At 38.9% G+C, this 16,940-nt stretch overlaps 1 protein-coding gene across 1 annotated transcript in view; it reads right to left on the bottom strand.

Moving 5' to 3' along the window:
* Nucleotides 1-16,940, bottom strand: part of LOC138701423 (ras-related protein Rab-7L1-like) — a 163,541-nt gene that overhangs the window by 75,855 nt on the left and 70,746 nt on the right. Inside the window, exon 2 of the mRNA XM_069828291.1 lies at nt 4,711-4,914. Within this exon, the coding sequence (XP_069684392.1) occupies nt 4,711-4,914 (204 nt within the window). The remainder of the gene's footprint in view (nt 1-4,710; nt 4,915-16,940) is intronic.

The raw sequence follows: 16,940 nt of genomic DNA, 5'->3' as shown, positions 1-16,940 counted from the left end.
CAGCACAATTACAATACATTTGTACGAAAACAAAACTGTACATCCGTGATAAATCAATGTAACAAAATATTTTGGTTTGTAATCAAATTTAATATACTTATAATAATATGAAATTCATAATACAGCCAGCTGCAGAAGCGTTCGCATTAAGTAAATGAGGCTCCGAAACTGCTATAAGTATACAAATATAGAAATAAACAATTTAATCAGTACTACAACACTTTGTCTACTTGGAAACTTGAAAACAGTTCAAGTGTTTTTAACAGACATTTTTCTACACAATACACAATATACAGATTGAACTATATAGGCCCTAACTTGGTGAGTAGTATGCAAAGTATATTTCAACTTTTGAAACACACCATCACTTTGTGTTACTACCGTGCCCAAGTTAAATGCTTTGTCGAGATCAAACTGTGTTATGGAGTATGGAGGAGTGGCGAAGTGTTTGATTTGTGGCAAGCTGTTTCAGCATGTAAAGAAATTCAATATACAATGCCATTATTCTCTATGCCACACAAATGATTATGACAAATATGGGGGAGAATATCGACAAGTACTAGTGTAGCAACTGAAAGATAAATTGTTAAGTGAAACTATGGAACACACTGTCAGTGAATCAATGGTAAGCTTAAGGCGTAAGATATAGGATTTCACTAGCCATTGCAAAGAACATGCGTTCTTTTAATGACGGGAAATTTGCCAAGAATGTTGCCATCATGACCGCAGAGTAGTTATTCCCTAGCAAACTACAGGAATGTGATTCCATCAATTTATCTCCAAGATCTGTCGTATCATTGCTGCACTGACGCCACTGCGCTGGTGCGTGATAACAGTAATACGACTCAACTGCTCGCTCTTCCAAGCTCTTGAGGCCTAACTGGCTCTTACGTCATAACTGCAGCATCTGCCGGCCACTGGTATATAGCATCACGACGTACGATCTGTATAGTGATATGAATGACTACTGGGTGTTCATTTCAAAGTGTGTCATGACGTCACTGTTGTTGGGTCACCGATTTGAAGCGAGTTTCAGCTTATATGTTAGAGAAGTTGCCTATTATTTAAGTAGTTCTTCAATCTGAACTTGAGAACGTGTACGGTATAACTTGAACGTCGTAGCAACAAATGGCAGTCTGTACGATCTGTGTGCTACCATAACCTCTTTCGAACTGTGTTTTGCGCCGGCAAGTCGTACGCAGGGTATTTGTTATCATCGGTTGCGTACGGTAACATTCCACAACACAAATCAAATGCTCCGTGTCCATGTTGACCGTCGAAGTTAATGTCAACAAATACGTAAGTAATCGTCTTAACCCTCTCCCCATATCCCGACAGTACGTATTTCCAAACAGTTCACATTCCTGCCACTACCGGCGTTACCGTACGTATCGATACGTACTCTTCAGAATGAACGCCGTACTTGCTAGGCAACTTCTCTGCCTTATAGGTTATACACCTCTGCGGAAGTGTAGGAAGATTGAATTCTCTAGGCTCATCGGCTAGCCACATGACGGCATACAGCGAGCCATGACACACTTTGAACTGAACACCCAGTATATGGACCATCTGGATACAAGCAACTATCCGCCCACCCACCCATTGCGGTCACTTAGGAACAAGATGGTGCTCGGGAAATTTAAGGACGAGACGAACAGGGAGAACATTGCCCTCTTTGTCGGTCTTTGTGCGAAAATGTATGCCATGTGCTATGATAATGAATGTGAAATCAAAAAGCTAAAGGGCTTAAAGAAGACCGTGATTCAGGACGAACTGACCGTTGAGGATTATATTGCCTGTTTACAAAGCAACGTGACAACCTACTCCAAGAATAGGACATTTCGGTCTTATAATCAGTAATACACTATCTACCAAAAAGTAATTGGGCACCCAGGATTTTACGTGCTAGATGCCATGTTTCGGTGGCTACTATGCAGTGGTATGCAGACAATAATGTTCGCCGGTTGGACTGGCCTGCACAGAGTCCTGATCTCAATCACATTGAGCACCTTTGAGACGAATTGGACCGGCGATTTAGGTTTCGGGAAATGCGGCCAACTTCCATTGTCCAACTGAGTGCCATATTGCAAGAGGAATGGCGAGGCATTCCAGTGGATATCCTACACAAACTAATGGAGAACATGCCTGAAAGGGTGGCTGCTGTTATAGCAACAAGAGGTGGTACCACGAGGTTCTAAAGGGGCAAAAAACAGTGCCCAATTACTTTTTGGTAGATAGTGTACATTCGATATGCATGAACAAAGTGACATTGGACACAAAAGACAACAAACGGTACATAATAGAGGATGGCGTCTCCACTCTACCACACGGTCACTACAAAACAAAGAAAAGGGCGCGGGAAGAGGAGTGAACGGGGGGAGGGGACCGGGGTGGTCGAGACGGTTAAGGCGCCGGACGTATGCTCTCAGAATCACAGGACGTTGAGAGTGCAGGTTCGAATCCTAGACCGGTCGAAGCTACAAATATTTGTATTGTTTTCCTTTGTAACAATACATTGCACATTTCACACTGTACATAATCCTGTGGCTGTTCATAGTGCATCACATTGTAAATAAACATGTAATACAATGTCTGTTGCTTTATTATTTCATAGTACATCAGTTGTAGCAATCCATGAATTTTTACTGGATGGAAATCCTAGCCATTTCACCAGCACTCTGTTCCCTTTCCTTCTCAGAACTTTCTCAACCAGGTAATGGTGGGGATATCGTGTCTTCTTCTGGTTAATTGACATGCATGCAGGCGAGGTCTGCTTCCGGCGGGGTACGTGCTTCCTGCACCCTGACCTACCTCAAGGTCACTGACCTACGCCAACGTACGTGACCTACCTCAAGGTCACTGACCTACACCAACGTACGTGACCTACCTCAAGGTCACTCAAGGTCGCGCCATTTCCGGTCCATCCGCCATGCTTTGACGTCACGCGCAAACCTTCTCTACTCACATTGTCATCTTCTTGAATAAAAGAGTGGCCTGGTATGAAATACTTCGTTCTTACAATTTTAAGATTTGGATACTGATTAATTAATTTCATCATTGCTTATGACATCACGCATGATAATGAGCAGGAAATCTGAGTTATTCATCATCATACTGTGTAAGACGGGTGAACTAACCTGACTGCATTAAAATAAAGACATGAGATATAATACACGAGATGACATAATTAATGTGGTTCTATCCATTCTTCACCATATGGTAATGCAGAATTCCTGCATGGAAATATCATACAGTATGTACTTCGGTACATCTTAGTAATATGACATAATTAATATTCTGAAAATATTAACACTAAACACAAATTATTAACATTTTCGATGTTGAAGGACATACAGTGGGAAAAAAATCCCATTTTGATAAGCTCTTAAAGTATTTCGTTCCAGTAGCAGACGGTGAAAAGGCTGGTATGCATTCATAATGTAGACAGAACATTTTATTAGAAAGTTCTTTTAGTTCTTTATGAGTTGCAACCTCTTTCACCGATCTCTACGTAATAAACTAAATTAGTTACTGACCTAAAATTGCTGTAGGACATGAATCTGAGTCTCAACTATATGATTTGCTATATAACTTAATATTTTATTCTGATATCACAATATATGTAATTAAGGAAATTATCAACAACATATACAAAAACAATTAATTAATTTTGCTAATGCTTCAATTTTTTTTCTTGCCCTGTGATTTTTAATGTTTATTTTAAGAAAGTTGATGAATAGAGTTGTGTTGAAAATGCATTGTGAGTTGGTTAAAATGTATGGAGAAATTCGGGTTTAATTTTTTTTTTTTTTTTGATAGTGTATATTTTAATCTTACCAGGATTTGGTATAATTTCACATATTATTTGCCATGAAAGCAAAATCCTCACGAGATCGTCTATGGATGATATTTCCTCCTTCGCATTTTGGCAGTCATTATTGTCTCACAACTGAGTAGTTGTTCAATAAAATGAACTGATAAATATGAGTTAAATTTGACTACAAGTATCGAGGCCATTTTCTTTGAGCGGTCAGTCGATAGTTCTATAATTTATGAATAATTCAAAAATTAAAAATAGTAACTAACATTCATGACACGCATGAAACATTTCTATATTTCTAAATAGTTATATCGAGCGATACGTTGAAAACAGTTACTTTAAAAGCTTTCGGTGAGTCTTCAATTCTTTCATCACAGAATAGCCTATCGAAAAATTATTTCACTTGCCTCAGAATACCTTCAAAATTATGCATTAAATTTGCATATTCTCACAACCTGGAAACTATTTCCAGGTCAGTGTCTGAGGTTTGCAACTTTTTCGATACCAGACGTTTCCAAATACGACGTTTTGAAACACAAATATTAGAACTACAGGAAGTCAAAAGGATTCGAGTTTTTTCTTTAGACTGAGAGTTTCATTTCTCTAGGCCGTCTCCTTTCTTTTGAGGCCAATCTAAAATCTAATGTCTATTAAGTCCAAACATTCTATATCCCAAATTCTAAGGAATGAAACCTAAATCCTAATCGAATGAGAACTTTGTGAATTAAACATCATTTTATGCAAGTCCATCACGTTACTGTTTTCAGAATGTATTATTTACACACAAATAAAATAAGTTCTTTTAGTCTCCTTTGTAGAGGAGGTAAGATAAATGCACGCAAAACATGAATTATAAAATATGAAAAACAAAAATGAAACAAATATCTTACCAGCAATATCCCACATCTGCAACTTTACAGTTGTCGAATCAGACCACTTCACGACCTTCAATGCGAAGTCCACACCCACAGTTCCTTTATAGTCTTTCCTGAAAGTGTTCTGGACATAACGTTGCACAAAGGAGGTCTTGCCAACCGTTGTATCTCCCACAATTAGCACCTTAAACAGCTTTTCTGGTAGTGTAGAGGATAATCCTATAAAAAGATTCTGAAGTTTCATTATTGCATACCGAGTTTTGTTTCTAGTATACTATAATTTATTGTTTACTTCATAAAAGCGCAATTTATTTTGCATACATTTTCTTGTTATATATTTCCAGGAAGATCATAGGAATAATGAGTTAGTGAGGAAAAGAAAGCCAAAGATTAGCTACTATACATATAGGGCCGTATTCATAGACATTTTTAGCGCGGGCTTCCGGTGGATGATCAGCGTTTTTCGTATTCATAAACCAGTGTTAGCGATAGGATATGATTTGAATTCTGTACTAGTAACCAGTGGATAGCCGGGGCTAGCTTAGTACGCTCGTAGCGCGTGCTGCGAAATGTCTTGAATAGCACCCATAATGACTCCAGCGCAATGAAAGACCGTGGAGGAAGTAAGAATATGGAGTAAGCCTCCTGCCAGTTTGCGGCCAGTTTTCTGGAAAGCCGTCTGCTAGAATCCCCTCCCGCCGTACTTGTATTGCACAGAAGGAGGAGAACGTGAATTGAAATACTTCGAAAAATCGAAAGAGAATTGGGAGGACAAATTTAAAAGGTCGCAAAAACGCGTCCTTGCAAGGGGTTGGGGGCTGTACAAAACTAAATATGTGAGCTCCAAGCCTGTTGGCCACTAGTCTCACTCCGGGTTACGCTGCTCCACTGAAGGAGCTCTAGAAAATTTTAAAGGGGAAGCCGAAATTGGACGTAATCTCTTAGGTATAACATACGCGAGGGGGACTGAGATTTGATAAAGTGATCACGGAACGGGGCGAGGAGGAGTTGGCTGGTGTTTGCAGTTAGGATGGCGAGACGCTGTCATCTGTTGTTCGATGACAAAGCATGTGAAGGCCGTCGGAAGAAGCGCCGTGAAATCTAAATCTGCAATTTGAGAGGTCCCTGTCCTTTCAATTTGCGACTAATTGAGTGACCTCGTATATTTAATAGACAATTTATAGTTTCTGAACTAGGGCATACGTTGTTTATAATAAGGGGGAATATATATGGGGAAGGGCATATAGGTCCGTGGCCCATTTTTATAGGGCTCATCCCGACATTTGTCTTACTCCTGAGGAAAACCACGGAATACCTTAGGCAGGATGAGTTGTCTCATATATAAGAGACTAGCCAATTTGGCTATTATGTAGGAGGTGATTGTTGTCATGAGCCTTGTTGAATCGTCTCAATTTTGAGACGAGCCATTTGGCTATATGATGGCTCAATTACGAAGAGGGGGGGAGAGATGTAATTGTTAATTAATTTAGAGTAATTAGGGAGATTCATGGGATATGAGTGCAGGTCCGTGGCCCTTTCTTTTAGGGCTCATCCCGACATTTGTCTTAGCGCCTTAGGAAAACCAGGGAAAAACCTTAGGCAGGATGAGTTGTCTCAATATCAGAGACTAGCCAGTTGGCTCTTAGTTTGAATGACTCTATGAATCGATGGATATATACTAGCCAATTGGCTCTATAATAGTTCCATCGATCAACAAAAGTAGATATTGTTAGGGAGGGATTTTGTTTAGCCCAGTTAAGACAAGGTCATTTTAAAGCGGTTGCACTATCCAAGGAGTCTCATGGAGTTGAGTCGTGGCTACCAAAACCTGGGAGTAACGCCAGCCTCCCTGTCCTTCTGTCTCAATAGTACAGCTAATGGACCTGTCTAGTGTCTACGCCGTAACCTAGGATCATACTGGCCGAGGCCAGATATGAGCGGGTTGGGGTTAGCACGAGCTTCCGCATACAGGTTCCTAGCCAGTCGAGCAATGAACTCGTCTATGGTTGGCAACTCTAGTTCATCATGGAACTTTCTTCTCGAGACGACTCGGGGGAGATGGGTAATGAGTCGAATCACCTGGTTTTGGGTAACATGGAGTTTACGGAGATGGGACACTGCCGCAAACCCCCATGCGGGTGCGGCATAGGTAATGACAGAGCGAATGAGGGCCTTATACATGGTAAGTCCTACCCTCAGGTTGTCAGGAGTTAAGGCCGCCAGAATGGGATAGTGTCTATCAGCCCGTTGGCCTTACGAAGAAGGGATTGGATGTGATCTCGGAAGGTGAAATGAGAGTCCGTAATGATCCCTAAATATTTAATTTGGTTCATCCACGGCATTTCTCGTCCGAAAAGTGTGAGTGGTGGTAGTGGTATGTCTTCGAGCCTCGCTCTTAGTGAAAAGAGTATGGCCTGACATTTCTCTACATTGACCTTGATTCTCCAGTCGTGGAACCACGGCTGGAGGTGATCTAAGATCGACTGCAATCTACGGGACGCTAATCTATAGGTTTTGCCCATCGCCAAGAGGGCAGTGTCGTCTGCATAGATATACAGATGACTACTTCTGCCGTGGATATAGCGAAACGGGAGGTCATTAATGAATATATTGAAAAGTATGGGCCCGATAATGGAACCCTGTGGGACTCCTGCGTGAATTTCACGGGGGGTGGAGAAACTAGTGCCTACACGGGTTTTGAATGTACGGCCTCGGAGGTAGTTAGAAATGAGGCGTATCATTCCATCTGGGACTCCCATGCCCAGTAACTTATCGAGGAGTCCCTCATGCCAAACCTTGTCGAATGCTCGCTCGATGTCCAGGTAAGCTGCAGCTACTACACGCTTCGTGCTCATAGCCCAGGTAATGTCCTCCGTCATGCGGAGTGCCTGGAGTGTAGTGGAACGTCCAGGGTGGAAACCGAACTGCTCGTTCCTGATTTGGGGCAACACTACTTCAGTGAGGCGTCTATGTATGACCCGCTCCGCCAGTTTGCTGAGACAACTGAGGAGACTAATAGGCCTATAGTTGCTTGGATTCGTCTTATCCTTTCCGGGCTTTGGAAAGAGAACTACGTGAGCCTCTTTCCAGGGAATGGGATAGTGACCGGAAGCCAAGATGTTATTAATTATCTCTGCTATGCGCTTCATAGCTGACCTTGGGAGATGCTGCAATATAATTCCTTGGATACCGTCGGCTCCTGCGGCCTTATGAGGGCCGAGGCGACGAATGAAATGGGCGACCTCGTGGGTGTTCGTAGGTCGTATCCCATTTTCCGGCTCCCTGCTAAGGAGGTCTCGAACCGATTCCTCAACAGCTCTGATATGGGGCAAGTTTAAATTTTGTTCCACGGGTTGAAAAGTGGTCTCTAGAACGTCTGCCAGTGCGGTAGCCTTCTCCTCAGGAGTAAATTGCAAAAGTAATTCTTATATATCCAGTGTGTATTAGAATGTCAGATATTCATACCAATTATATTAATGTATAAGTGTAGTTATTTACAAACAAGATTAGCTTTTGTGCTGCTTTTGGCTGCAATAATAGGACATCAAGAAAAATATATCTGACTATTCGTCTTTTTTATATCTGTGAAAAATCTGTGGATAGGTTTGTTTCAATAAGAAACATAGCAAATAAAACTGTGTTATTCAAGGGACAGTAAAATTGGTGTCGTAGCATAAGAGCTTCGAGATATTTACTGATGTTTATACTACAGTAAAACTTTATTTATACGTTTTATGGGGGTCTGAAGAAATGAACATAACTGCAATGGCATTTAATTGCATCTGAAATAGGTAACAACATGTGATTATTTTACAAAAAAAAAGCTAGTTACAAACACACTTCCACTTTCTTCCACTCATTGGAATTCAAAAACCAATCAGCAACCTTCTCGTCATATCAGGTTGAGTCTACTGTCAAAATATTTTCAGTTTGCAGGAATGTTAGGATAGTTGTATTCAATTCGGTCACAGCTTTGGACTTGGATTCTCATTGTTTAAAATGTTCCATTTCTTCCCTCTGCACATACTTCTCCTTTCTATCTGAATTGATTCTCCCACTGGCACATAAGCGATTTGTTGAAGCTACTTAGCTACCACGAGCGGAGACAAGAATGAGCAGCTTCGAATTTCCAGGAATTTCAAAGCCGGCCACATCTTAACAATGAACAGATATTAAACAGTATTTGCGTGATTATAATAGGTTACGCACATTTGTTTTTACAAAATGTTTTCTTGTAAACTGTGATGCGTATTAATTCGTACTCAAACACTCAGACTCTAACAAATTAAAATTAACGCTCTATTATTTATGTTACGAGATATGGCGGGAAACAGCTGACAGAAACGGCCACTGCGAGTTCATGTTTTCTCGTCTTTTGCGCACGGTTCATTCATAATTTCTTGTCTATTTTTGACAACAATCACTAATAAGAATAATATTTTTAACTACTAATAACATTTATATTTTATTGTGAGATTTTATGAATACAAATCTCAACAATTGCGTGTCTGTAATTAAGCCACAAGAATTCACAAATAATTACTGATGAAAGAGTAGCATGACGTTAGTTATTGTCAATCAATGTTCTGACACCAACCCAGACTTATTGACCAGGCGTTCCAGTTCTGATACTGATGAATGTGATGTTTAGCTAGAAATAATTGATTAAATGGCGATCTTACTCGTGTTAATTATGTAAGTCGCACATGCTTACATAATTAACACGAGTAAGATCACCATTTAATCAATTATTTATATTCAAGTATTAAAAGTAGTGTACATGGTTTAGCTAGAGGTAAGGCAGTCCTTTATAACCTGTCTTGATAATAATGTATAATTTTAAACTTGAGTGGTTTTTAGCACAGGTGTGTATTATATTCGCCAGTTATTTTTCCGTATTTTGTGATAAAAATTGGCGTGTCTATTATATTCAATGGAGTAAATACGGTACTTTCGCGTTCTTACATTTTCACGGCAAACCTAAATTTGAAAAAAAAAAATAATAATAATTAGAACGTATAAATGAATGTTTTGTACCTCTCGGGGTTTAAAATTCGATCGTATAAGTGAGAAAAAAATGTATAACTGAAATAAATTAACATGGAAAATGTTGGAATTTTGCGGGGACTTCAGCCTATAAGCGAGAAAATTATAAACGAAGTTTTACTGTAGGCCTACTTCATAGTTTCAGCCAATAGGCCTATGTTACGTTGAATCTTTCTTAATCATACCCGCAATAAAATATTATATTATTGATTTAAACTTCAATCAGTTGTACATTTTAATTAAGAAACCAATATCCGTACACACTATTATAATTATTGTTGTCATCCTCATTTCCTTTTAAAAACAGTTTCTCTGTATTTAATCGCGTAGCGAAGTGGCGTGTAGTATGTTGTCGGCCACCTCTTCCCCCCTTCCGTCACATGACACGTTTCTCCTCGTTCATATTCGCATACAGCACCAACTCCATATTCTTACTCCCTCCACGTGAAAGACAGACTATTCATAGTTTGGCGTCCCCGGTGGTGGCTGAGTTGTCAGACCAGCCTGTCACATAGGCCTTTTTTGGAGGGGAAGGTCGTATAGTTAGGATTTTTCTTGGGGTTCTCTCGTTTTTTCCCATAGGCCTATTAGGCATCTACATCATTCCGTCTCCATTTCGTCATCATTCCATAGCATTCCCCGATCGCCGGCTGACGAAGCACGCAAGGGCCTGGTCTAGGAACGAGTGGAGTTGCCTATTCGAAACCTGAGCACACAGCGAATCTTATACTTGTTTTTTTTTTTTTAAGATGGGACATGACAGTTAAGCGGCCGAGCTTGGAACTACAGTGCCATGTTGCTAATATGGACTACCATGCTGCCAGCTGATGGAAGCTAGCAAATGACGTTAAGATGGCTGACGTTAAATAGTAATATGCGTTACAAGAGCGGTATGTTGACGTTTTCATGTTCGAGGAAAAGATTGAAAAAGCGAAACGTAGTTGAGCTTTTTTAATTTCCGAGAACATGAAAACAAACATACCGCTCGTGTATCGTACATTATTTTGTGCGAAGATCGTTTATTGCATACCTGAAAGACGAATTTATAATTAGTTGCAATGAAATCTCCATGTTGGTTTCTGTTTAATGACGGCAACTTCGGAAAACCAAAATATCTTTCTTCAACATTGTTCCTATAAAATGTTTCCTGTGTTTACTATACTCCAGCAGGCCGTGATATACGTCTGTCTTTTTTTTCCCCCAGTCTATAAATGCGAACTTAAAACAAACGGCGTGGTTATGTAATGATTTATTTTTCATTTTAATATTTTAACAATATTATTTATATAACATATTGCAGTAATAACATCGGCATCTGGAATCTTGTTGATTTTTTCACGGCTTCCTTAATGTTACTTGTATCAGGAATGCAATAAGTTCCATGGAGTAGTAGACTTTACTTAATTTTTGCAAATATTTAAAAACAATAATTAACATTGTAATTTAGGTGAAATTGCAGTGATAAGTTTCCAATTTATAATTATTACTATGTTAAACGTCTCTAAAAAATAATATGTTAAAAGCCTAAAGCAGTAAAATGAATGTCGCGCTTAAGCGGTAAGAAGAGGGAAATTGTTATGTGTGTTACGTTGGGAATACTGAATGTGGTATTTCACACCGGTAAGCGTATTGGTTCTGTGCGGAAAACAAGCAAATACGCACGATCTCGCACAAACATTCATTGACAATTGACGCGAAGGTAAGAAAACAATACAAAAATCGACAGAGAATCAAAGTTGAAACGTGCCAATGCTAACGTTGTGTGCACAATAAATGTTGGAAAGAGAGCTATTAAGCACTCGCCATGTGGAAACTAAGTTTGGCAACTCGACCCTTGTTACCACAGCAACAGGCCTACCACGCAATGTGACATTCAGTTGTTTTTCCGATCGCAATGCTCCTGTCATGTCCCATCTTTCAAAAAAACAAGTATAGTGTAGTCAGCCGGTGTGGGTTTGGGAACGCGCCTAGCTTGAGGGTTGGCGCAGTAGATCTTGAAAAGTCGCAGTGGTGGGTCGTAGAGTCTTCGCCTGAATTTCAATTCAATTGACTTTTACTACATTTTACAGAGTGTCAATGAAAACTCTGACTTTTTTCTCCTCTTTGTTGCAGTTACCGTAGCATAATATATTTACTACGGAAGCACGGGTTGTCATTGTTTGTGCACATACATAGATTGTGATAAGACGTCAGAGCCGAATTTTACTCATAGATTCTGTAAACTAGTCCCAACAAGGACACACATTCTTCTGCTTGTAAACAAATTCAAGTGTGCCGGCAGTAGGTATGTGCGATGATGGACGTCATGGACGACCACGCATATCAGGAGATACTGTACAGTAAGTTCAAGTTGCCAGTAATAGGAGTTCAAAAGTATCAACTCGGCGCCTGTGCATAGTGTGGAAAATTCTGTGTAATAAAATGTGCTTATCACATACAAGTTTTGCAACATCTCGATGAGGAAGATTTCACTTATCGTCAGACAATGTGTTATGATCTCCTGGAGTGTAGGTAAGGAAAATTTCATGTAAAATATTCCCTAAAGAAGCTTTTTTCCATGTGCGTGGGAAAGTGCACAAACATAACAGTCGAATATGGGCATATGATCAGCCACATTGGAGTGGACAAGCAATAGACCAGAAGCGAACGTTTGGTTAAGTGTGACTAACTCGAAATTCTATGGCATTTTTTTCTTTGAACAGAAATCAGTAACGGATAACTCTACCCATACATGTTAGAACTGTTCCTGGAACCGCAACTGCATTGCGATGGTATACTGGATACTGTTGTGTTCCAAGAAGACGGTGCACATCATTTTGCGCACATTGTCCTGAACTTAACCTTTCCAGAGAGATGGATAGGTAAGAGTAACCTCGGATGTGGGCTTTCCATCCACCAAACCTTAGGTCTGTTATAAACTATACCGAGAAATGTGTAATGTGAAATGTGCTCCGAGAAATGCGCAAAATCGAAAACATCGTTTTAAATGGAAAGTAACACACTACAACGAGTTTCTCGCTCACCTCGCGCGAGGTAAACACATTTCTCGCTCTGATCGCTAGCCCAGCGAATTTTTCAAGACACATTCGGCCTCTGTCAACGATTACAATTACATACAGTATGCACGCAGAGACCGGGAAATCATTTTCAGCTGTTTTAAATTCAGAAAACATAGCAAAATTGTTCTAATATGTCAGATCGGCCATTGAAATGTTTATACAGGGACATAATTTTATTTTATTAACATTTTTAATATTAACCTGGCTATACCTTTGTATCAACGCCGTTTGCTACCCCCTTCCACGACTGGAGTCCGATGATACTGGCGTAATATACAAACAAATCATTTTACTAGGTATAGGAGGGAAGAAAAGTAGTTCATCCAGTTACGTAAACTAGAAAGAAAATATCGCGCTTTTGAGTTTGATCATTTTCATTAGGTTTTTGTTTGATCAAAATAAAGTATAGTATTAACAATGAGTGTTTTTACTCATGAACTGAGCTGTCCATGTGGACGTATTCATTATGCAATGTACATTATACTGTCTACAGTACATTAGCGTACAATATAGAGAATAAAGTTAAATTGAAAAATAATCATAATATGGATATTTAAACACATTTTTGAAAATGGTGGCCGTTCATTTCGATACAGGCTTCAGTTCTAATGTGCATATCATCGCACTATAGACTATTGTACCTAATCCAAGTAATAATAATAATAATAACAATAATAATAATAATAATAATAATAATAATAATAATAATAATTCTGTACCTACTCTATAACAGAATACCTTACGTACTGTAAATTCAATCTTCACTTCTGCCCGATCCGAAAAGATAAAATTACTCAAACATAGGCTACTATCTACTCTCCGTCCAAGTGGTTATGTCGTAGGGTCGTAGAAAGGGACGAAACCACGTGACAGTTAATTACTGAACGAGGCCCTTTTATTTAAGTTGTTTTAAACAGTTGTATAATATAACGTAGACGTCCAATTCCTAACAGAAATTAATGTTCTCACAAAAGTGCTAAGACGACAACCCAGCCACTAGCTGGCGAATAAAAGCAGATGGCGGAAACCGGGATACGACGTAGCCAAATGGACGACAGTACCTGTGCGAAAATGATTCAATATTGAAAGCTCTTTCGTCACTGGAAAAAGCGAACATATTTTTGGAACGTACTATTTACTATGACCGTAAGGCTACTATGACTGCATATGCGGTCTGGGATCTGTGTGCAGGACAGTTGAACTTCATTAGTAGAAGGGGTGGGAGTGAAGTACATTCAAAAACTCAGGTACAATAAAAATTGAAGTAAAAATAAAATGATGTCCCTGTATATCAGGGGCCTACTTCTAAAAAGGGGAAAACATATCATTTTAATCTTTGAAATGGTTTACGTAGAACTACGTTGGTATTAGAATGTTATTCGAATAATAAGCCGTTGTGCAAATAATTTACTGATGGTGTGTTCGGATCGGAAGGCTCGGATTGAGTGAGACCGCGTGCCGGAGCATACAGCTGCGATAGCCGCAGCGAGAGGGAGTAGTACATTATCAGTGGTGCGGTGTTACTATACGTAAATAAACAGATAACCTCTAGTTCTAAAAGCACGTAATGTCCCATCAACACTTAGCAGTTTCCCTTTAATTTATCTAACAATAATTCCTAAGTCTTTCGGAGTAGGTATCGTGTTGTGTTGTGTGCATGTGAGTCATTACATGTCAAATCAAACATCTGTATACGAAACGTGACCATTTAGTAATTGCTTAAATCTTTTAAAATATGTTCTGCAGATCAAAATAAGATGTCTGTAATTTTTTCTGGGATCATACTTCAATATTTTACTATTTAATATGCTCTTTTAATTATATGACACATTCATGCGCAACGCAGTATGAAAATGCTCATTGTTAAGATTCTATGCATCATAGACGTTGAGTGTTGGTGTCGTTTGAAATGGGAACAAATGGAATATTATATTAATTGATTTATTGATGGGGTTGTTTTAGAGGGTCACTTTTTAAACAATTACGTTTTTTATAACAGCTTACCGGTACTTTAAAAATGCAAAAAAAAAAAAAAAAAAGTATAATCTATTATATTTTACATAGAACGACGCTGATTTCAGGTTACTTTCGAGTAAGAAATAACTTTAAAAATAATATATTGAAGATGTGTGAGAGCTTAGTGATGACTGAGAATCGCCAATAAAGAAGACAAAATTATCAAAAAAATATCCAAAACAAAAAATGCAGAAAGTTACAGATACATTTACTTACTTACTTACTTATTCACTTACTTACTGGCTTTTAAGGAACCCGGAGGTTCATTGCCGCCCTCACATAAGCCCGCCATTGGTCCCTATCCTGAGCAAAATTAATCCATTCTCTATCATCATATCCCACCTCCCTCAAATCCATTTTAATATTATCTTCCCATCTACGTCTCGGCCTCCCTAAAGGTCTTTTTCCCTCCGGCCTCCCAACTAGCACTCTATATGCATTTCTGGATTCGCCCATACGTGCTACATGCCCTGCCCATCTCAAACGTCTGGATTTAATGTTCCTAATTATGTCAGGTGAAGAATACAATGCGTGCAGTTCTGTGTTGTGTAACTTTCTCCATTCTCCTGTAACTTCATCACTCTTAGTCCCAAATATTTTCCTAAGAATGTTATTCTCAAACACCCGTAGTCTCTGTCCCTCTCTCAAAGTGAGAGTCCAAGTTTCACAACCATATAGAACAACCGGTAATATAACTGTTTTATAAATTCTAACTTTCAGATTATTTGACAGCAGACTGGATGATAAAAGCTTCTCAACCGAATAATAACACGCATTTCCCATATTTATTCTGTGTTTAATTTCCTCCCGAGTGTCATTTATATTTGTTACTGTTGCTCCAAGATATTTGAACTTCTCCACCTCTTCAAAAGATAAATTTCCAATTTTTATATTACCTTTTCGTACAATATTCTCGTCACGAGACATAATCATATACTTTGTCTTTTCGGGATTTACTTCCAAACCTATCTCTTTACTTGCTTCCAGTAAAATTCCCATGTTTTCCCTAATCGTTTGTGGATTTTCTGCTAACATATTCACGTCATCCGCATAGACAAGCAGCTGATGTAACCCGTTCAATTCCAAACCCTCTCTGTTATCCTGGACTTTCCTAATGGCATACTGTAGAGCAAAGTTAAAAAGTAAAGGTGATAGTGCATCTCCTTGCTTTAGCCCACAGTGAATTGGAAACGCATGTGACAGAAACTGACCTATACGAACACTGCTGTACGTTTCACTGAGACACATTTTAATTAATCGAACTAGTTCTTGGGAATACCAAATTCAATAAGAATATATTTGAAGGATTCGTAACAAGCTGTTTTTTTACGGTGAAGGGTTGTTAGCCCTTCGCCCAACCCCCAAGCTGGAGGACCACCCTTCATCAGCTGTCCGAGACTGCTTATTCAATATATCCACAGCTACCCTCCATATCTGGAGGCAGTCTCCTCGATCCGCAACCTGAGGACGCGCCATGCCATAGTGATAGGGACCCATAATACATGGACAGATACATTTAAACATAAAATATTTCATATCACAGAAGACATGACTTCAGCTGAAAATTCAAATAATTCCGATATAACACAGAAAATGATAAACTTCTTCCATGAAACAGACGACAGAATCTCAAAACACAAATATTAACCATTTTTTTAAGTTGGTCCTACAGTAAAATCCAACAACATTTTAATATCATCGCCACTCATATGATACGAATTAAAAAAAAAAAAAAATGATTTTGGCTACTCCTAATCCTAAATCGGGAAAAAGTTTGGGAACATTTATAGCAGAGAAGGTTGTTGAATTTTATAATTCTGATGATGTGAGGGGGGTTATGGCTGACAAAAAGAATTGTGTTCCAGTTAAAGAAGATGGAAAGAGAGTTCACAAACATAAAAGATTAATACTATGTAATCTTAAGGAAACTTACCAGTGTTTCAAAGAGCAATATCCGTATATCAAAATAGGGTTTTCAAAAATTTTCAAACTCAGGCCAAAGGAATGTGTTCTCCCTGGAACAAGTGGCACGCACTCAGTTTGTGTCTATGTTCATCATGAAAATGTTAAATTAATGCCTGATGGAATTAATATTATTTATAATATTCTTTTTAAATTTTTACC

This window comes from Periplaneta americana, chromosome 6, assembly GCF_040183065.1.
Source record: "Periplaneta americana isolate PAMFEO1 chromosome 6, P.americana_PAMFEO1_priV1, whole genome shotgun sequence".
NCBI lineage: Eukaryota > Metazoa > Arthropoda > Insecta > Blattodea > Blattidae > Periplaneta > Periplaneta americana.
The sequence above is the reverse complement of the archived record's forward strand: the minus strand, read 5'-3'. Positions and strand labels throughout refer to the sequence as shown.